The 23832-nt window shown below is 40.3% G+C and overlaps 1 protein-coding gene across 3 annotated transcripts in view; it reads left to right on the top strand.

Moving 5' to 3' along the window:
• Positions 1-7772: 7772 nt before the first annotated feature.
• Positions 7773-23832, top strand: part of LOC128685345 (glutamine-dependent NAD(+) synthetase) — a 95416-nt gene continuing 79356 nt past the window's right edge. For 2 of the 3 annotated variants that reach the window (XM_070082811.1, XM_070082809.1), the window contains exons 1-2: positions 7773-7908; positions 9909-10085. In XM_070082811.1, coding sequence (XP_069938912.1) covers positions 9940-10085 — 146 coding nt within the window. In that variant the 5' untranslated portion in view covers positions 7773-7908; positions 9909-9939. Of the gene's footprint in view, positions 7909-9888; positions 10086-23832 lie in introns of all 3 variants that reach the window. The other variant, XM_070082810.1, reaches the window with a different exon arrangement.

The following is a 23832-nucleotide window of genomic DNA, read 5'->3' as shown; positions in this document are numbered from 1 at the left end:
TTACGCCCACATTCGCTACCAAAATGGTGAAGAGACTACAGTATCTACAAGACATTTAGCCCCAGTTGAAATCCCTATTAGTGTGGAATCTCAAGATACACCAATAGATGTGAAAGATGCTTCGTTTTCTCCTGGAAAGCCCCTTGAGACTACCCCTATGGAAATAGAGGATTCTGCTCCAGCAGTTAATCAAACCCCGCTGGAAAATATCGAACCTGGTGAAGAGGCTCAAGGGCTACGAAGGTCGGGACGTGTACGTCGCCCACCTAACAGTTTGGGAGATTACTGTCTCTGATATTTTAGAAGGGGGAGATTGTAGTGATACTGGTCCTGTGGGGAGCAGCAGCAGGATAATACTGCACCACCTCTAGGGGCCCTTAACAACAACAACAGTTTGGTGTGTGTCATGGGCACCAACACATGGTGTGTGATTCTCTCCTACTTTATCCATTTATCAGCGATGCAGATTACATGGTGAGTTTAAATATGTGGCCTGTAGTTATAACTTTTCTCTTGACATATGCAAGACATCACCATCCCTGTAGAAGTCATTATTAGATGTACTAGTCATTATATTTTGTTGTTGCAGAAGTACTATGAAGATTCTATGTTCAATAAAGCCTAGAGATAAGGCCTGTGTTTCTATCACAACAGATGAATAGTTCACCTGCAGCGAACCTCCACCGCCCCCCAGTGTGGAGAAATTTTCTCCAGGAGGGGGGTATCAGCCCCCTTCAGCCCTTTCAGCCCTGAGGGGCCAAGCCTCTCAGCCCTGAGGGGCCACTCAGAAGGGGCGAGCATCTTGTTTACTGCTAGAGTGAGTAATTGATCACAGATGCTATGCCACGTAATCAAGTGACCTCTGCTCCTTGCAGCGGTGTTGCAACGTGTATTTTTATAAGAGACAGTACATCTCTTACTTAGCAGGACAATTAAGGAAAATCCTGCTCCCACTTTATTACCATAGTAAAGATAGTGTACATTGTTGTCTATGATTAAGACAGCAAGAAACAAACATTTTGCTTTGCTTCATCGAGGAGGTGACAGGGATGCAAGGTACTAGGTCAGCGTTTTTTTTTTTGTGCTGGGGGCAGTGACAGCATGGAGCGCTGTGGCGTCTGGCAGACTATCTTTGACTCTAGTGAGAGTGACACTGACGCCAAGATAACTAGCAAAGAACACTGATCTGTGCGTTAGTGTGGACAAAGTGTCTCACAAAACACGATAAACATAGGAGAAGTGTGATCAGCTTCTCTTGTGATACATTGTGAACAATAAAGACAAATCTTGTGGAACATAGTGTACCAGTGTGCGTTTCCTAGACAATGGAAGACTTGGACATCCAAGGACACTTCAGCTTCTATCAAGTCACCGATATCTGTCGAAGGTGTTGAGAACACCATAGCTCACGTTACAAAGAGCAAGGTATGTTACGAATTTCTTGTAGATCGGGGGATTGCGCAATTCTTGAGTCACAAGGAGTTGTAATCAACCTATAATCGGCAGTAAGGTGTGGACTTTTGAGTCCAAACAAGTAGGTATTTCGTCAGCCATCATCGAATGAAATATGCTGACATAACACCCCCTAGGGGTAATTTATACTTACAAATTGTATCTCTTGACAGCCCACTGTTGTGATGGTTTCGACAGCTTCTAGACCTCGTCTGCAGGGGCGGCTGTGTAGACGAATTGCTGTCATTTATCAGCTAAGTGTTTATTATATATAGTTATAATAAACACAGCAGGTAAGGCCAAATTTCTCAACATTGTGAGTTCATTATCTTTGTACCTAGTTCAGCTATCAAAACTTTGAGGCCCAGTCCCTGGACCCATTATGTACCTCTGTAATCTGTAAATACCTTTGTAACTTGTCATAATTGTGACTAGACCTACCTGGAGTTCATTACCTTTGTAAATTGTGAGTTCATTACCTTTGTAAATTGTGAGTTCATTACCTCTGTAACTTGCTCAGCTATCAAAACTTTGGAGTCCAGTCCCTGGACCAATTATGTACCTCTGTAATCTTTTGACTACCGCCCACAGGATGGGTATGGGGTGCATAATAAACATATTAAACTAACCCTATAGTGGGGTAGCCATCTTAGTTAAATTAGGCTATGTTTTTAAAAATATTCATGTTGATGAAGATAACATTATTGCAATAGAAATGACGACGTCTCATGGCCAACTAGTGATAGGAGCTGGATATTTTCCCCCGAGACAACAAGTTAAGAAAGCCTAGAGAACAAATGGATTTGTCAGTTAAAAATAGGAGAGAGTTATTAAATGGAGAGTTAGAGGTATTGGGAAGATGGAGGGAATATTTTGAGGAATTGTTAAATGTTGATGAAGATAGGGAAGCTGTGATTTCGTGTATAGGGCAAGGAGGAACAACATCTTGTAGGAGTGAGGAAGAGCCAGTTGTGAGTGTGGGGGAAGTTCGTGAGGCAGTAGGTAAAATGAAAGGGGGTAAGGCAGCTGGGATTGATGGGATAAAGATAGAAATGTTAAAAGCAGGTGGGGATATAGTTTTGGAGTGGTTGGTGCAATTATTTAATAAATGTATGGAAGAGGGTAAGGTACCTAGGGATTGGCAGAGAGCATGCATAGTTCCTTTGTATAAAGGCAAAGGGGATAAAAGAGAGTGCAAAAATTATAGGGGGATAAGTCTGTTGAGTATACCTGGCAAAGTGTATGGTAGAGTTATTATTGAAAGAATTAAGAGTAAGACGGAGAATAGGATAGCAGATGAACAATGAGGCTTTAGGAAAGGTAGGGGGTGTGTGGACCAGGTGTTTACAGTGAAACATATAAGTGAACAGTATTTAGATAAGGCTAAAGAGGTCTTTGTGGCATTTATGGATTTGGAAAAGGCGTATGACAGGGTGGATAGGGGGGCAATGTGGCAGATGTTGCAGGTGTATGGTGTAGGAGGTAGGTTACTGAAAGCAGTGAAGAGTTTTTACGAGGATAGTGAGGCTCAAGTTAGAGTATGTAGGAAAGAGGGAAATTATTTCCCAGTAAAAGTAGGCCTTAGACAAGGATGTGTGATGTCACCGTGGTTGTTTAATATATTTATAGATGGGGTAAATGCGAGGGTCTTGGCAAGAGGCGTGGAGTTAAAAGATAAAGAATCACACATAAAGTGGGAGTTGTCACAGTTGCTCCTTGCTGATGACACTGTGCTCTTGGGAGATTCTGAAGAGAAGTTACAGAGATTGGTGGATGAATTTGGTAGGGTGTGCAAAAGAAGAAAATTGAAAGTGAATACAAGAAAGAGTAAGGTTATGAGGATAACAAAAAGATTAGGTGATGAAAGATTAGATATCAGATTGGAGGGAGAGAGTATGGAGGAGGTGAATGTATTCAGATATTTGGGAGTGGACGTGTCAGCGGATGGGTCTATGAAAGATGAGGTGAATCATAGAATTGATGAGGGGAAAAGGGTGAGTGGTGCGCTTAGGAGTCTGTGGAGACAAAGAACTTTGTCCTTGGAGGCAAAGAGGGGAATGTATGAGAGTATAGTTTTACCAACGCTCTTATATGGGTGTGAAGCATGGGTGATGAATGTTGCAGCGAGGAGAAGGCTGGAGGCAGTGGGATGTCATGTCTGAGAGCAATGTGTGGTGTGAATATAATGCAGAGAATTCGTAGTTTGGAAGTTAGGAGGAGGTGCGGGATTACCAAAACTGTTGTCCAGAGGGCTGAGGAAGGGTTGTTGAGGTGGTTCGGACATGTGGAGAGAATGGAGCGAAACAGAATAACTTCAAGAGTGTATCAGTCTGTAGTGGAAGGAAGGCGGGGTAGGGGTCGGCCTAGGAAAGGTTTTAGGGAGGGGGTAAAGGAGGTTTTGTGTGCGAGGGGCTTGGACTTCCAGCAGGCATGCGTGAGCGTGTTTGATAGGAGTGAATGGAGACAAATGGTTTTTAATACTTGACGTGCTGTTGGAGTGTGAGCAAAGTAACATTTATGAAGGGGTTCAGGGAAACCGGCAGGCCGGACTTGAGTCCTGGAGATGGGAAGTACAGTGCCTGCACTCTGAAGGAGGGGTGTTAATGTTGCAGTTTAAAAACTGTAGTGTAAAGCACCCTTCTGGCAAGACAGTGATGGAGTGAATGATGGTGAAAGTTTTTCTTTTTCGGGCCACCCTGCCTTGGTGGGAATCGGCCAGTGTGATAATAAAATAAATAACAACAATATATAGAGTCAATTCCTCTACATAGGATATTAAGCAGGAATATTCCAACAATTCTAGCAGGAGATTTTAATGCTCGTCACCCTGCCCTCTGGTAATCCACTGGGTGACTTGAAAGGAAAACAACTATTTAATATCATGACAGCCAGAAACTTGTCATTTCAAGGCCCATTCTTTAAATCGTATATTGGACCTCATCCAGGGACACCAGATATAGTCCTGACAAACAGAGACTGTTACCTCTTCCATTGTCGTATCTCTCCTGGTGGAAACGTAGGATCTGATCATATCAGTTTTAATACAACTACAAACTTTTCCATTTAGAATACCTGTACCTCCTAAACCCAATCTCAACACCCTAGGATTTGACCCCTTAAGGGCATTTCTGGGTGACGATGAAATTGTGTCATTGGAAAATCTACCTTCCACTGCAATTGACGACGCGATCAGGTCCCTTCACAATCAAATAATTGATGCTACTAATGCAACCTGTCAGTTAGCCTCCACAAAGATCTACCAACAATATAAACCTACGAGGGAAATTAGAGACGTATGAGAAATTATCAAACAGAATGTCGAAGGCATCTTCAAACGCGACAACCACCAGTAGCTACATTGCACAGATTGAGGCAAGAATTAATTAACATGATTAGTCATCACAAACGTGACTTATGGAAACTGCTAGTTCTCCAAGCTAATCAGTACAAACGTGAGCCTGCAAAATTATGGAGTAAGATCCGACAACTTTTAGGGGCAAAGCACGAGGCTCCTAACTACCTAATTCATACCTTTACTGATGAGGATGATGAAGATGTTGAGATTAAACTTGATGATCCACAGGATCAGACTAATTTGATGGGTGATATATGGGAGAAAATTCTCTCCCACAATAACAGTCGTCGATTTAACAATAATCACTATCAGTTGGTAAATGAATGGAGAGATGAGAACTTAGATGATCTACAACCACTACCTTCCATCGATACATCAACTCTTGAAGACGCCCACCTGCTTACTAGACGTATTACATTACTCGAGATGAGTCAGGTTATTGGAAGAATGCGAAATAGAGCCCCTGGTCTCTCTGGAATAACAATGAAACAAATAAAGTTCCTACCCAGAAATCGTAAACAGTCTTTGGTTAATATCTTTAATGCCATCTTGGCCTCAGGACATTTTCCAGTGGTTTTTAAGACTGCTAGGATGATCTTTCTTGCTAAGCTCAATAAAGACATCCACCAACCAGGGAAGTATAGACCTATATCTTTACTTGAAGTCACTGGAAAAGTTCTTAAGAAGATCATTTCCAACAGAATGAACTACTGTATGGAGTTTAATCACCTTTTTACTGAAAAACAATTTGGCTTTAGAACACATAGAGGTACCCATCATGCAATAAATATTATTTTCGATACTGTAGTAAGTCTAAAACATCAGGGCAATCTTGCCCTAATTACCACCAGAGATGTTCATAAAGCTTTTGATAGCTTATGGCATGATGGCCTTATATACAAACTCATTGACCTACCAGACTATAATTGGACTTTTCTCAGAGTAATTTATAATTTCTTAACTCAAAGAAAAATCATTCCCACCTTTCATGGCAAGTCGACAGAACCTTTTATACCAACAGCTGGTGTCCAATTCTATTCAACATTTATGTGAATGACCTTCCTCAACCAGAGTTTAATGATACAATTATAACGCAATTTGCAGATGATGTTATCCATGTCGTCTCATCAACTCCGGTAACAGGAAAATACAAGTATGAGAGAGTTATAGAAAAAAATGAATATTGAACTTCGTCGAACATCTAATTGGGAAAAGAAATGGAGAATTACGACTAACCCTGACAAAGTCCTTGTTAGCACGATAGGATGTTTTGCATCAATCATCGAAGATAAGGGAGGTATCTCCATCAGAGGTACACCGGTAGCCATTAGAAACCCTAGCAAGATCTTGGGATATGAAATAGACAGGCTGCTCCACTCAACATCTCATGGAAATAAAAAGATCAACATAGCCAAAGCCGGTCTTAACAGTTTCTTTAGATTTAATCAAGCCCCTCCACATGTCAAAAAACATCTGTATAAAATGATAATAAGACCTATACTTGAATACCCATGTGTCCCAATGTCATTAACAACAAAGACCAACATGCTACGGTTACAACGGGTCCAGAATAGAGCTCTCCGCTTCATTACGGGTATCAGGAGGAGAGACAGAGTTAAAATGACAGATTTACACGTACAGCAAGATATTACTGCCTTAAATGTACGCCTTGACACCCTGAAGAAGAAACAACTCTATGCAATGCAAGAACTCTACATGCCAGATAGAGAACATCCTCTGCAAGTTGAAAATAACACGGATTATATCATCAATACTCCTCCTCACAGGACTCAAAGAATGACTCTCCCACAGAGGGTCCGTCGTTTTATCCATAAAGATGATTACCATCGACCAATGATATTGAGCAACCTCCTTGCAGATGAAGATGATTGGGTAACACCAGAACCCTTCTATGTTTACTGAGAAAATCATCGCCCCCAATTAGGGAGACATCTTATATAACATTCTACTGATAAAATTATGCTACATTTACTATGGCGGGACACCACCTGTAAGAAGCCATTGTGTCAAGTAATTCTTTATAAACTGGCCAGGAAATTATTGCCTTCATTGTCGTTTAAATATCCGTTGTGCAATCGCAAAAAAAAAAAAAAAAAAAAAAAAATTGCAACTTGTATATTTACTAATAATTCAAAGTCATGTACTTATATATCTGTTATATCTATGTGACTCTGATGGGTTAGTATTATACCCCTTCAAGAATATCTTATTGTTCCACATACACCTTTTAAATTACACCGAAGTGGTTAGGCCACTTAACTTTTATATCCTACCTCTCTCCCCACCTCCCACCCTTTTCCAATATTTCTATCCTTACCCATCCTTCTTCCTTACCCATCTTACCAAAGCTCTGGTCATAAGAAGAAGAAGTGCATAGCGAGGCTCAGGTTACGGTGTGTAGGAGAGTGAGAGATTGCTTACCAGTAAAAGTAGACCTTAGACAGGGAAGAGTGATGTAACCATTGTTGTTTAACATTTATCAATGGGGCTGTAAAAGAAATAATTGCTAAGGAGTTGGGGCGGTGTGAGGAGGTGACTAAATTATACGGAATCAAATACATAAGTTTACCTGGAGTTTACCTGGAGTTTACCTGGAGTTTACCTGGAGTTTACTTACTTTTTGCTGAGATTGTGCTTTTCTGAGATTCTGAAGATAAGTTGCAAAGGTTAGTGAACTAGTTTGGGAGGTGTGTAAAGGAAGGAAATTGTAAGTGAAAATAGGCAGGAGTAAGGTTATAAGGGTATCAAACGAATTAGGTAAGGAAAAATCGGATATCAGATTGAAAGGAGGGAGTTTGGAAGATGTGAATATGTTCAGATATTTGGGAAGGGACGTGTTGACGGATGAGCATATGAAAGACCTGGGGGAACTAACCCCCACAATCAGTGTGATATACCACAGGTGTGTTATCGGTTAAGGTTCATAACGATGACGTGGCAACTAGGACGTGCCGTGTGCCCCTGTAGGGTGGGTGACGGCACCAGTACGCGTTCAGGTGTTGTGATGATAGGGTGAGCAGTGGTGCCAGAACGTTCTAAAAGCGCTGTACCAAAAGATCATCGTTACATACTTGTCTGGTGTAAGTTCATTTAATGTCTTGAAAGAAGTATTGTAAATTACACTCAGAGGTATATACACTGAGAGATTTTTATTTAAGATTTTACTTATTCCCAAAAATGTGTATCTCGGCGTACATATATGTTTATTCTTTTAGCTCACAGGGGTACCCCTCAAGGGAGGGGTACCCCCTGGTTGAGGGGATCTTGATCCAGGAAACTGGATCTGTGCTCCAGTTCCCTGAAACGAGCCTGAATACCTTCCATCCCCCACCACATGCGCTGTATAGTCCTACGGGTTTGGCACTCCCCCATGATTATAATAATAATAATAATAATAATAATAATAATAATAATAAATCCCACAAGGGTAGTGTGACCAGAAAAAAGTGAAAAACACTTTATAAAACTTTTCTTCTTTTTTTTTGTTTTCAACACACCGGCAGTGTCCCACCGAGGCAGAGTGACCTAAAAAGGAAAACGAAAGGTTCTAGTTTTAAATTTAGTACTGTATACAGAAGGGGCTACTAGCCCCTTGCTCCCGGCATTTTAGTCACCTCTTACGATACAGACAGCTTACGGAGGAAGCATTCTTTTCCACTTGCCCATGGAGATAAATAAAGAAGAACAAAAACTACTAAGAAAATATAAAGCCTAGATGGGTGTGTATATGTATGTGTGCATATACCTGTGTATTGTGACCTAAGTGAAAGTACATATGGAAAATTACATTTACTTGGATGTAACATAAGGTACATACCAGTAAATGGTAACTAAGATAATTATTATTTATCAAAGTTACATAGACAAGTAGGAATTTGGGACACTTAGGTCACAAAAATGTCCTCCTTCGATACCTACAACTGTCATATCCACAAGTTGCTCTAGACCTATATTAATTACAAATGAAATGTACATTACCAGGAATTCTGGTAAATTCAATAGAAATTTGTGGACTGTATATTAAAATTAATAAATGATTACATATACACATTTATATAACAGAAGGAGAATTTATAATCATAACACTCACCAATTAGTTTGGAGATTACTGTGTACAATACTCAAAAACCTCCCTCTAACTAAATTTATGATGATAATACTGGCCAGAATTACAAACATAATTTAGATAGCTTATCTGAGGTTCCTGGAGCTGTCCTGTACATCGATTTAATGCTCAAATTATGCAGAAATGCACATCCAACAATTTCGGCTCCTATTTGAGAGGTGTAAGCCCAATATAACCTCTAGACTCTAGTGGTATTCATTGCGCGGCTCGTGAGCCGCCAGTGGCTTGCGAGACACTATTAATAACAAGATATGCAGGCTAATATTACCATGTCTAATTTTTCTCATTTACTATATTGCACTAGCAGCTCAGTACTACTTAATTTAGTTGAGTTACGCTAACTTGCAGTAGATGCAGCTCTCTCAATCAATGTGTTTAACCGAAGTGGCTCTCTTGCAAAAATTAGTGAATAACACTGCTCTAGAGCGACGAAAATTCTTCTTATTTTCACTATATATATATATATATAATATATATATATAATATATATATATAATATATATATATATAATATATATATATATATATATATATATATATATATATATATATATATATATATATATATATATATATATATATATATATATATATATATATATATATATATATATATATATATATATATATATATATATATATATATATATATATATATATATATATATATATATATATATATATATATATATATATATATATATATATATATATATAATATATATATATAATATATATATATATATAATATATATATATATATATATATAATATATATATATATAATATATATATATAATATATATATAATATATATATATAATATATATATATATATATATATATATATATATAATATATAATATATATAATATATAATTATATATATATATATATATATATATAATAAAAAAATCATTGTCTGCATATAAAGAGCAGTGTCTGCTGTTACAGCAATAATTGTATCCGAGGTAGAAGAGGTACGATGGGTCGTGTTGCTGTGGTGGCGACCTGTGTGCTCAGCCAGTGGGCCATGGACCTGCAGGGTAACATGGAACGAATACTGGCGTCGGTTAATCAAGCTAAGGCTGCCGGGGCCAGGTACAGGTGCGGCCCAGAGCTGGAAATCACGTAAGTACTCTATTTTCTTCACAAATAAGTTGCACATAAGAGACAAGCTGATGACTACGTTTCGTTCCGACTTGGATCAGTGTCCAAGCTGGATCGAAACGTCGTTAGTAGTCTCAGTCTCCCATGTGTAGGTTATTTGTGTATTATTCCAGCCACAGTATTGATATCTTCTTTTATTCACCTGCTCGGCTGCATGGTCCTCCATGTCGTCTTGTTCAACAGTTCATGCAACAATACTCGGCTTAGTTATAATCTGCCTTGTGTTTTAGCATTATCTTGAATGTTGTATATAATTATAATCATTATTCCTGTATGGAATTTGTTGCAACGTAGCTGCATGTAATGTAATAGTGGTTATATGTGTATATTGACAGTGGGATCCAGAGGTGAAATTCATACGATAATTATCGTGCATATACAATAATTTTGCCGTTAATACGATATACGATACCTGTAGCTGTTATCATACAGTTTATATGATAATTTCGGGTTTCAGATGCTGAAAATATTATATGTATATAAATATGAGGGCTGAAGAGGGGTTGTTGAGGTGGTTTGGTCATTTAGAGAGAATGAAACAAAGTAGAATGACTTGGAGAGCTTATAAATCTGTAAGGGAAGGGAGGCGGGTTAGGGGTAGTCATCGATAAGGTTGTAGGGATGAGGTAAAGGGGGTTTTGTGGGTGGGGGGTTTGGACTTCCAGCAAGTGTGCGTGTGTTAGATAGGAGTGAATGGAGACATGACTTTTGGGACCTGAGGAGCTGTTGGAATGTAAGTAGGGTAATTTTAGTGAAGGGATTCAGGGAAACCTGTTAGCCGGACTTAGAGTCCTGGAAATGGGAAGTACAATGCCTGCACTCTTAAAAGAGGGTGTGGGATATTGGCAGTTTGGAAGGACATCTTAACTGTCGTATCGGAGCGCCTCTGCAATGACAGTGATTATGTATGAGTGATGGTGAAAGTGTTGAATGATCAAAGTTCTTTCTTTCTTTTTGGTGTTTTTCTTTCTTTTTAGGTCATCCTGCCTCGGTGGGAAACGGCTGACATGTTAAAAAAATATGATTTCTGGAATAAGTAAAATCCAGTAAGTAAGTTAGCAAGTTTATTCAGGTATACACAAATAGTTATAGAATTATCATACATAGCAGCATATGCAAAACAACCACTCTGAAAGAGTAGAGAAATTCCAAGCGCTTTCGTGACTACTCACATTATCAAGGAACTATGAAAGTGAAGCATCCAAGGAAGCTATATAAGGGGTCTGGCCAACACCTCACTATCAGATCCCACAACGGTTAAACACCTGACGTGCGCCGACCCAACTTTTATAGGTCCTTTGCACAACTCACCCACAAACTATCCTACCCAAGAAAATTTAAAAAATATTATTTGTCCAGTGTATTATTAAATTCTTCCCAAATTCTATTAATTATAAATGGATCTAATTTATATAAACCAAAGGAAATATTCATATTATTGTCAAAACTGCTTTTTATGAAAAAAGATTCAATTATATTCCTGTCGACCACGGACTTGCTTGATACTACTTTCTCAACTTTTTGAAAATCAATTGGATGGTTAAAATCTCTTACATGAATAAATAGAGCATTGGAATCTTGTCCAGTTCTAATGCTATATTTATGTTGTATTAAAACATCTTAGTTCGAGATTTTTACCAGTTTGACCGTAATAAACTTTATCGCAAATTTTACAAGGAATCTTAGACGCATTTTGGGGTGAATTCTTTATCAAAAGTTTTTTTTACTGTATCAAGATTTTTGAATACAACTTTAATATTAAACTGGTAAAAATCACGAACTAAGATTAAAACATAAATATAGCATTAGAACTGGACAAGATTCCAATGCTCTATTTATTCATGCAAGAGATTTTAACCATCCAATTGATTTTCAAAAAGTTGAGAAAGTAGTATCAAGCAAGTCCATGGTCGACAGAAATATGATGATAAATTAGACACATGTGCAACTCTTGGGTATCTTTATTGAGGAAACGTTTCGCCACACAGTGGCTTCATCAGTCCATACGTAGGAGAAACTTGAAGAACAGGAGGAGAATGAGGTAATCAGTCCCTCAACCTTGAGTCGATGTGTTCAGTCCATCAATCTTGAATAGAATCGACTTGTGAAGGCTTACTCAGCCCTGTAACAACTTCAGACAGTATTACTCAGGCTGGCTCCTCCTCAGGAAAATTAATGAATAGAAAAAGAAATAATAATTCACAAAGATAAACACTATTTATTAAATCAAACATAAAACAACAAAACATGAAAGGTATATCCTATTTCAAAGAAAAATGAAAAATGAAAAGAATAAAATAACATTTGAACTCAACGCTAATCTACAAGGGTGTCTGTTCTTGGTGACACTGTTGTTGAAACCGTAGCCGTTGCTGATAAGGGGGGGGGGAGGTCGCAGGTGTTGGTGACCATCCACTGGCTAGTTCTTCACAGAGAATCGCCGTGATTATTATCCCGATGACAGGAAAGCAGGTTCTTTACCGCTGCAATGCTGTGGAGTTACGTCCTGCACTTTCATACAGGTGCACAGGTAGTTCAATACAAAATGGAGAAGTCTCTGGACGTTAGCCCTTCTCCTGTTCTGCTCGTTGATTGCCAGGTGACCCTCTCTGACATCAAAGCTGGAAAGACAGACAGGTTACCCACTGCTTAATAATCACTCTCTATGGTAAGTCTGATACCTAAAAGATGTGGTGATTATTACAACAGTTAACATAGAGCAAGGCTGAAAAGACTAAGTTTATTATTGATCAAAAGTGAAGCTTTTAACCAACAAATTTGCTAGAATACAAGGCAGGCATGTACTTACAGTAGTGTTGGGAGCTGTGAGTCGAGTGATTTACTGTTTGACCAGAGCCCCACACGTCACCTTTCGGGGGGGAAGAGGGAGGGGAAGGGATAGCTGGAGTTAGACTGACCCTACGTTAACAAGCAGCCGGCAATTAAACTATCACTTTAGGGGTGGGGAAGAAAAGGCGGGAAAAACGGGAGCGTGACTTGCCCTACCTTAACTAGTAGCCGGCAGACAAACTATCAATTTAGGGGTTGGGGAAGAAAAGGCCGGAATATCGGGAGCTAGACTGACCCTACCTTAACGAGTAGCCGGCAATGAAACTATTGTTAATATATATTCCCTCTCTACTCCTATCTATTGAACTTTTCCCTCACACTCCCCCATACCAAGACTTATAGTCAAGGAGTATAAGAAGAATAGGCGAGGAAAAAGTTCTAACATGTGGAAGTCGCGTAAGGCAACAAATCTTATACTGACTGTCACGACTTAACCAGTCAGAGAAATAATTGGATGAACCATTGATATACACAATATGGAACTTAAAAGCCTGGAGTGCAAATGTCCACCTCAAGAGGCGACTGTTGGTTCCCTTAAAAGTTTCTAGGTATATCAAAGGTTTGTGGTCCGTTTCTAAAATGAATTCTTTTCCCAGCAAATAAAATTTAAGTTTGGAGATACCCCACACAAGGGCTAAACATTCCTTTTCTATTGTGGAGTATCTTGTTTCTGCGGGAAGGAGTTTCCGGCTTAGGAAGCATACAGGGAAGGGAGTACCATCATGGTATTGTAGTAACACCGCACCTAAGCCAGTATTGGAGGCATCAGTTCTCAGACAATGTTTTATTAATATCTGGAATCTTAAGTATAGGGTCTTTCGCAAAGATACTTTTAATCTCATTAAACTTATCCCGAGCTACGTCGGAAAGTTCAAGAGGTTCCTTCACAGACTTTTTAAGAAAGTCGGATAAGATGCCTGTAAGATCAGCAAGATTCGGGATAAACCGTGCATAAAAATTTACGGAACCAAGAAAGCTACGCATGAGTTTCTTGCTTTTGGGGAATTTAAATTCTAATAAAGCTTTGATCTTACTGGAGAGAGGCTGCAGAGAGTTATTAGAAAGTATCAGACCAAGATATCTAATCTTGTTATACCCAAGGAAGCATTTCTTCGGCTTGGCAGTGAGGCCATGTGAGCGTAACCTACGCAAAACTGATGTTAATGTTTGGATATGTTCGCCCCACGTGGATGTCATTACGTAAATGTTATCAAAATAAACTGAAACATTTGGCATATTACCCAAGACCTTTCTCATCAGTCTCACGTAGGTAGCACAGGCAGTTACCAAACCGAAGGGCATAGTTCTATACTGCATCAGTCCTTGGTGTGTAGGAAAAGCGGTGTACTGCTTAGAAGAAGGATCTAACATTACTTGATGATATGCCTGTGCAATATCAATCTCTGAAAAGAAGGAAGCGTCATAAAATTTGTGTAGATCGCTATCTATTAAGGGCATAGGCTCAGCATCCCACCGAGTTATAGCATTAAGGCCTCTGAAGTCAATAGCAAGTCTATATGAATTATCCTCCTTCTTAACCATGACTACTGGTGAGCAATATGCAGATACTGAAGGTTCAATGATCTTTAGTTTTAATAATTTGTCTACCTCTCGGTCAAATGCATCCCTAAGGTGAACTGGAACTGGGTATAATTTCCGTTTGATAGGATTGTCCATCAATAAGTCAATCTTATGGACTACCGTGGAGGTAACACCTGGAATGTCAGTAAAGTCTGAAAAGTTACTCACACATTGAAGTAGTTCATGTCTCTTATGGTCATCCAAAGATTCATTAATATTAATGTTGGTTGCGTCCGAGTGGTCAAGAGTCACCAAGTCATGTAGTTCTTCATCATAGTCTAAGTTAGAGGTGTCATTAAGGCACACTTTACATTCTTCAGTTCTCTTATCAAGTTCGTGTGGAAAAACTAAGTCAAACTTGTTAAGGCAGTTAACCGAATTTCTTCGGTAATATTTCTTAAGGATGTTGACATGATAAAGCTTAGGTTTCCCCTTGACTTCTATGAGGTAGTCAACTTTTCCACAAATTTTTAATACTTTATATGGACCTTTCCATGCTACTAATAATTTATTTGACTTGATAGGCAAAAGTACCAGAACTTCATCTCCTACTTTAAAACTTCTCTGACTTTTGGAGTCAAAATAGGTTTTGTACTGGTCCATGCTGTATAGTCCTTGTGGCTTAGCGCTTCTTTTTTATTATAATAATAATAATGTACTGGTCCATTGACAAGCTTAGGTTCTTCGAAACTATGTCAGAGGTCTCCTCAAGTTTGGATCTAAGGTCAAGGAGAAACTGGTAAGAAGACTGAACCTCAGCATTTACCTCCTCATTAGTCCATAAGTCATGAAGGATGGACAGTGGACCTCTGGCCTGTCTACCATAGAGAAGTTCAAAAGGTGAAAACCCCAAAGAGTCGCTGGGAACTTCCCTCATGGCAAACAAAGCACAGGGTAGGTAACGATGCCACTCCTTAGGTTTAAGGGAGCAAATTTTCCTTAAAATGGACTTGAGAATCGAATGCTGGCGCTCAATCCTCCCATTACAGCTGGGATGATATGGTGTTGTGAAGAGAGGCTTCACTCCCAGAAGTTGGTATAGATGTTGCATTAAGTCAGATGTGAATTGTGTCCCACGGTCAGACAATTTCTCTAGAGATGCCCACTCTGGAGAAGATGGACAAAAGGGCTTCAGCCACCTCTGTAGTAATTATGGTCTTTAAGGGTATGGCTTCAGGGAAACTCGAAGCATAATCAGCCAATGTTAATATATATCTATGTCCCCCAGATGAAAGTGGAGATAAAGGACCAACGATGTCAATAGCTACTCTTTCAAACGGTACCGTAGAGATAGGCATTTTGACCATAGGTACTCGCCTGGTACCTCGGGAGGATGACAGTTGGCAAACTTTACACAATCTACAATAAGTAGTGACATCTGAGGACATTTTAGGCCAAAAATAGGTTTCCCTAATTTTATTTAAAGTTTTACGATGCGAGAAATGTCCGGCCACTGGTAGGTCATGAGCCATTTTAAGAACAGTCTCTCTGCATTGACTTGGAACAACTAAGGTGGAATAGTCTGTCTCATCTGAATTTAATTTCAATACTGACTTGTACAAGATACCTTTTATATATTCAAATTTATATGAAAAGTTTTTCCTTTGGATAACTTGATTTTGTTTAGCGGCATTATGGCAATTCTGAAGAGAAAGGCAATTACGTTGTAACTTGACAAAAGAGTCCTTCGATATATCTATAGGCTTAAAGTCAGGAAAAATCAAAGGATGGACAGTAGGGGAAGCATGGGCTTTGGTCTGAGCCCTAGTCAAGACATTTATGGTATCGGAGGTGATATCTTCACTTTCATCTAACAAGTGAACCGGTGATCCTACTACCTCGCTTTTGAGAGTAGCATCACTGGTTTTTAATCCCACATGAATCTCACGAGACATTGTCTCATCTGAACTTTCGAGGGGCTTCTCCGACTCTACAGGAAGAGTATCTGAAACACCTATGTCCATCTTTGGTGATGAAAGGTCAACCTCAGAAGGAAGAATGGCACCTTTTTCATTACCTATTAGTACGGAGCAAGAAGTAATGGGAGCTAGTACGGCTTCAGACCAACCTGTGAACCATTTAGACCTAATGTAACAACGGATGGTAGGAAAAGTGTCAGTACGGCCCAAGTAGTCTGAAAGTATAGCAGAGGAATGAGTTTCTTTAAGGTTAGGAAACAGCTTATCAGAAATTACTATACATGTGCATCCAGTGTCTCGTAAAATGGTAGATACATTAAGTTCATTAACTGTTCCTGAACAGAAGGGTGCTTGGTCATTACAGTCTTTAAAACATCTTCCAACATTTTGGACCTTCTTAGAAGGACAATCTGGACGTTTATGTCCCTTAACACCACACAAATGACAAAAAGGAATGAAAGAAGTCATTTTACTTTCCACTAGAGGCTTTGATTTCTTAAGGTCTGATGAACCCTTGCCCTTAGGGTTCGATCCCTTTAGGTCTTTATAGGAATTGTGAGCCTCAGCATACAGGTCAGCAGCCTCAGCAACTTCCTCAGCTTACGTTCTCTGATGAATGTTCGTATCTGATGGGGAAGAGCTGTCAGGAACTGGTCAGCGACCATGAAGTCTCGAAGAGATTCATAACTGTGATCAATTCCTGAACTCTCTATCCAAAAGTCGAACAAACGAAAGAGTGTTACCTGTAACTGTTGAAAGTTCTGGCCAGGCTGTAAGGTGGCATACCTGAAATCTTTCCTGTAAGAATTAGTGGTTTTTTGATATGCTTTAAGGATTGCCTTCTTTAGTAGGTTATAACTACATATGATATCCTGCGACAAAGTTGCATAGATATTTAAGGCTGTACCAGAAAATAACATTCCTAACCTGGTAGCCCAGGTGTCAGCAGGCCATTCACAGAGGGTAGCGGTATTTTCAAACCTGATAATGTATGAAGTTATGTCTTCCCCCTCTGTGAAGGGAGGTAAATTAGGTGTTGGAATATGTGCACTGACTGCACGTTGTTCCATTACTCCTTCCTCTAATTGTTGTTGAGTAAAAGTTAACTTTTTATTCTCTAATTCAAGGCGAGATTTTTCTAGCTTTTTCCTCAACTTCTCTATCCTTTGCTCTTTCCTCAAGTTCTCTTAATTTAACCTGTTCCTCGCATATCTTAGCTTGTTCCTCACGTTCCCTAGCTCTTTCCTGTCGATCAAGTCTATCACGCTCTTTTTGGTCTTCTCGTTCTCTTTCTAACTGTCTTTCTCGGATTTCTCTCTCAATTCTCTCTCTCCTTTTTCTCTTCTCTTTCGATTCTCTCTCTCTCCTTATTCTCTTCTCTTTCCCTTTCTAACTGTCTTTCTTCTCTCTCAATTCTCTCTTTCAAGTCTTTCCTGGATCTTAGCGCTAATGAAAGATTCTAAATTTTTCTCTGTTATTCCTAACTTACTTCCAGCATTCATCCAAAACTGGTATTCCTACATGCTTGCAAGAATAACTTAAACTATCAGGGGAAATGAAACGGGTATTAAAGAAAACGGAGGGTTCAATTCCTGCTCCACTCAAAATGTAAAGAAGCCAGAGGGCTCGATCCCTGCTTCAATTAAACAATATGTATTAACGAAAATGAAGGGTTCTATGCCGGCTCCGAGCAAACAGTAAGTAGAATGGGGTCACTTGACCATCCAATCTTCTCACCAACAAATCAAGAGTGTCCTAAGACAGTTCCCTTGATATAATAAAGAGCTCAATGAAACAAGTTGTCACTGGAAAATCTCGGGTCCCTAGAGTCTAATCCTCCAAAGTGTTTCAAGCTACATATAAAAGTGGCAGAATTAAATATTATATCCTGCCTGACTTGACTTACAATAAATTGAGACTATAAGAATCACCAAATCTTTCAAATACCTGTACCGAAGTCCTACCATAAAGAATGATTACTCATGGCTGGTGGTAACCGTCTGTGGTATGCGGCATTGAAGTTCCAATGGTAGATTCGAGATGGAGTTGAATCTTGATTCAGTAGCGTTGATCCTGGCAAGGTCGCCACTTGTGAAGGCTTACTCAGCCCTGTAACAACTTCAGACAGTATTACTCAGGCTGGCTCCTCCTCAGGAAAATTAATGAATAGAAAAAGAAATAATAATTCACAAAGATAAACACTATTTATTAAATCAAACATAAAACAACAAAACATGAAAGGTATATCCTATTTCAAAGAAAAATGAAAAATGAAAAGAATAAAATAACATTTGAACTCAACGCTAATCTACAAGGGTGTCTGGTGTTGGTGACACTGTTGTTGAAACCGTAGCCGTTGCTGATGATAAGGGGGGGGAAGGTCGCAGGTGTTGGTGACCATCCACTGGCTAGTTCTTCACAGAGAATCGCCGTGATTATTATCCCGATGACAGGAAAGCAGGTTCTTTACCGCTGCAATGCTGTGGAGTTACGTCCTGCACTTTCATACAGGTGCACAGGTAGTTCAATACAAAATGGAGAAGTCTCTGGATGTTAGCCCTTCTCCTGTTCTGCTCGTTGATTGCCAGGTGACCCTCTCTGACATCCAAGCTGGAAAGACAGACAGGTTACCCACTGCTTAAATAATCACTCTCTGTGGTAAGTCTGATACCTAAAAGATGTGGTGATTATTACAACAGTCAACATAGAGCAAGGCTGAAAAGACTAAGTTTATTATTGATCAAAAGTGAAGCTTTTAACCAATAAATCCACTAGAATACAAGGCAGGCATGTACTTACAGTAGTGTTGGGAGCTGTGAGTCGAGTGATTTACTGTTTGACCAGAGCCCCACACGTCACCTTTCGGGGGGGAGGGGAAGAGGGAGGGGAAGGGATAGCTGGAGCTAGACTGACCCTATGTTAACAAGCAGCCGGCAATCAAACTATCACTTTAGGGGTGGGGGAGAAAAGGCGGGAAAAACGGGAGCGTGACTTACCCTACCTTAACTAGTAGCCGGCAGACAAACTATCAATTTAGGGGTTGGGGAAGAAAAGGCCGGAATATCGGGAGCTAGACTGACCCTACCTTAACGAGTAGCCAGCAATGAAACTATTGTTAATATATATTCCCTCTCTACTCCTATCTATTGAACTTTTCCCTCACACGACTCAAGGTTGAGGGACTGATTACCTCATTCTCCTCCTGTTCTTCAAGTTTCTCCTACATATGGAGTGATGAAGCCACTGTGTGGCGAAACGTTTCCTCAATAAAGATACCCAAGAGTTGCACATGTGTCTAATTTATCAACATGTCGGTTCTCTGAACCATTCATCTACAAACCTGTCAGACACTGCAACTTCTTGGGAACTTAATACTTTGGAATTTTTCACTTGCCTAATTCTTGGGCACGACCTACTTCCACATTGAAATGTGACACCACCTATGACTGCTGCACCTCTCCTGCCATACGGTTTATAAGCTGCTTCTCCGCTCATATGCCATATTCTATTCAAGATTGATGGACTGAACACATCGACTCAAGGTTGAGGGACTGATTACCTCATTCTCCTCCTGTTCTTCAAGTTTCTTCTACGTATGGACTGATGAAGCCACTGTGTGGCGAAACGTTTCCTCAATAAAGATACCCAAGAGTTGCACATGTGTCTAATTTATCAACATGTCGGTTCTCTGAACCATTCATCTACAGAAATATAATTGAATCTTGTTTCATAAAAAGCAGTTTTGACAATAATATGAATATTTCCTTTGGTTTATATAAATTAGATCCATTTATAATTAATAGAACTTGGGAAGAATTTAATAATACACTGGACAAATAATATTTTTTAAATTTTCTTGGGTAGAATAGTTTGTGGGTGAGTTGTGCAAAGGACCTGTCCAGTTGGGTCGGCGCGCGTCAGGTGTTTAACCGTTGTGGGATCTGATAGTGAGGTGTTGGCCAGACCCCTTATATAGCTTCCTTGGATGCTTTACTTTCATAGTTCCTTGATAATGTGAGTAGTCACGAAAGCGCTTGGAATTTCTCTACTCTTTCAGAGTGGTTGTTTTGCATATTCTGAAATCACCTGTTTACTGTGATATTATTGCATAGCAGCATATGTGTAGAGAACCTGGGATAACCCAAAAAAGTCAGACAGAGTGGCTTATTTCCATTGGGGTCCTTTTACCTTATTATTATAATATAAAGAAAATAATATTATTATTCTAAAATGAGACAATATCTTATTATCATACTGTTAAGACTATCTACAATGCGAAGGTCATAGAATATTTACAATACGAGGGTCATAAAGAGTATCTACAATACGAGGGTCATTACTAGGAATAAGGTGAAATTACACGTATGTTAGCTAAAAAATAAAAAAATCATTCCCCTCCCTTTCTGTAGCTACATTCATCAGACACCTTTTTTACACTCTTCTTGAACTGGCTTTAACATGTGCAGGCAGTCTGTGCTATTCCTTTATTGTTGTACAATAAAAGGTGTTTGAAGCCTGGCCACTGACTGTGGATACTACAAAGTTGCTTGAAGCTGTGAATGTCTGATGATAGAATCCCGTAAAGTAGACAAATAAACCTGCACCACATTCTGCCTCATGTGCCTAACGAAAATTTATAAAGGACAAGTATACGTTAGGTTAGGTAAGGTTTGTCAGGAAACAGGACAAGTGTTTCCTAACGTGAGTCTTAGCCACATGCTGACCCACAGCTGGAACTTTAGGTCACCTGACTGAGACCGTCCTACTGCTAACATGTTCCCAGCAAAGTAATATTACTGTATCGGTTATATTAATGGGTCAGCATTTTCACGATTTTGTATTTAAATCCTTAAAGCATGTTTATATTAAAAAAATAGTTTTCAGTTAAAATTAATAAATATTTATGCATAAAAATAGATTGACTGGCTCGTCCTCCTTATTCCCTACTACTGCTACTACTACTACTACTACTACTACTACTACTACTACTACTACTACTACTACTGCTACCACCACCACCACCACCTCTTCCTGCCTATATATAGCCGTCCTGCTCCACTTCTGGTTGATTCATTCATTGGACACACAGCTCCATCGACGAACGATCTCGCCTCTCTAATTATCTCTAATTACCCCGTGTTGAGTGTGACTATCCTCAGAGTGGTGGTTACTAAACCTTCGTCTTCACCTTCAGGATTGGTGCGTCGGTGGTTGCCTACCCAAGGGCAGGAAGCCTCCCTCTGCACTCCTGTTGCTATCTGTAGCCTCCACGCTCCAGACTGTATGTGTAGTCTATACAGCCAGTGTTGCCTCTCCTCGCCGTTGTCTGAAGTCTCCACGCCGCAGCCTGTATGTGAAGTCTGCTCGCCATTCAGCTAGTGTTGGCTCTCCTCATCGCTCACAGCCAGAGTTGCTCTCTTCACCGAGTGGTGGTTACTGGACCTTCGTCTTCACCATCAGGATTGGTGCGTCGGTGGCTGCCTACCCAAGGGCAGGAAGCTTCCCTCTGCACTCCTGTTGCTGTCTGAAGTCTCCACGCCTCAGCCTGTACGTGTGGTCTGCACTCCTTACAGCCAGTTCAGGGCACACAGTGCTCCATCAAGCTACAGCTCACCTCCTCAGTGTTCTGTGCCTCCAGAGACGGACTCCACAAGAAACTTTAAAGTTATAACCAGGCAAGTACGTGTGTCTACTTCACACGTACTTGCCTAGCCAATTTTTCTCACAGGTTTGGCCCCCACATCTAATTTACGATGCCTGCAATGCCTTCCACCTCCTTTCCCCTTACCACTCCTCTACTGCCAACACCTGCCTCTACTCTGTCTACTCCTGCTTCTAAGGCCTACCCTGCCCCCACCTCTTCCAAGCCCAATTCTTTCTCGCTTAACCTCAAATACTCTAAATCTGATCATGCCACTATCTGTCCTGGAAATTTACTGTATCAGATCACTGGCGCTCCTCAGTATAAAGTCTTTAAAACCAACTCTGGATTCAAACTACTTCTTGACAGACATTCTTACGAAACGTACACCTCAACCGAGACCAGACAAAAACTTCTCAATGCAGGCTTTACTATTATTTGGACTCCTGAGCACCGCGCCAAATGCACAGTGATCGCAAAACACGTAGACTATTCTCTCCTGACTGCCTATGACACAGACAAAGAAGACTTAATCAAAGACATTAGTACTAAGAACAAAGTCTCTGTTGACGATATTTATAGACCTGAAAACTCTACCATCCTCAAAATACGTTGTTCAACTCCTTCTGACGCCTCTACACTCTTCAATCAAGGAATCCTTGCCAAGACCATCCACATTCCTCCAAACACCCTCTTCACTCCAAACTTTCACCCCATCACACAATGTCTGAAATGCTACAAATTCGGCCACGACAAAATCTCATGCACTTCCACACAAACCTGCTCCAGATGTTCAGCAACTGGCCACTTCTGGAACACTTGCAACCTCCCCCTCAAATGTTCTAACTACGGTGGGTCACACACTGCAGTTGCAAATTCCTGCCCTACTAGAAAAGACATTCTCTCCACCCTCAGAGAAAGCTAACCTCCCTCCCTCCCCAACCCCTTCCCTGCACCTCCCCCTCCTACAAGACCTTCCACCCCTACCCCCAATGCCTGGGTTACCCCACGCACTTGGTCTACCCCTCGTACTCTACACACTTCAAACACCAACACACAGACTACAATCACCTCTCCTTCTACACCTACACCCACACTAGACTACAAAACTAACTGCCAACTCGCCACTGCTGCCCACTCTGCGTTGGTAATCTCTCAAGCCTACCAATCAGACTACTCACATGTCCTTAACCTAATCTTGTCCGCTAACAATCTTCCCTCTTTAATTATCCCTCCTTCCTGCTTCTCTTCTAAGCCCTCTACAACCTCTACCTCCTCCCTCTCTCCCACCCCCCCACTTCCTACACCCACCAGCTCTCCTCCCCCCTACCCCTCTTCACTACTTCCACCCCTCCCACCAACACCCCTACTGCTGCTGCTACGGCCACCCCTCCCCCGACCTCCTTACCCACTTCCTCATCCCCAACCAAAGCTTCCGCTTCCTTACCCAGTACCATAGCTTCCACTTCCTCATCCCCTACCAAAGTTTCCACTTCCTCTGCATCTACCTTCGCCCACTCCTCCACCACAACCAAAACTTCATCCAGGTCCAACTCCACCTCCTCCAGACAAAATCCACTCAAACCCAAACCTGCCTCAACTTCTGACAGACATACAAAAGAACATAAAAACAGATCCATCTCTTCCTCCCCCTCCAGGAAACGGGTCCGTAACACCTACAAACTCGCATCCACTGATGGCACCACTATCACGGGTT

The sequence above is a fragment of the Cherax quadricarinatus genome, chromosome 8, assembly GCF_038502225.1.
Source record: "Cherax quadricarinatus isolate ZL_2023a chromosome 8, ASM3850222v1, whole genome shotgun sequence".
Lineage (NCBI taxonomy): Eukaryota > Metazoa > Arthropoda > Malacostraca > Decapoda > Parastacidae > Cherax > Cherax quadricarinatus.
Note: the sequence above shows the minus strand (reverse complement) of the source record. Positions and strands in the feature narration are given on the sequence as shown.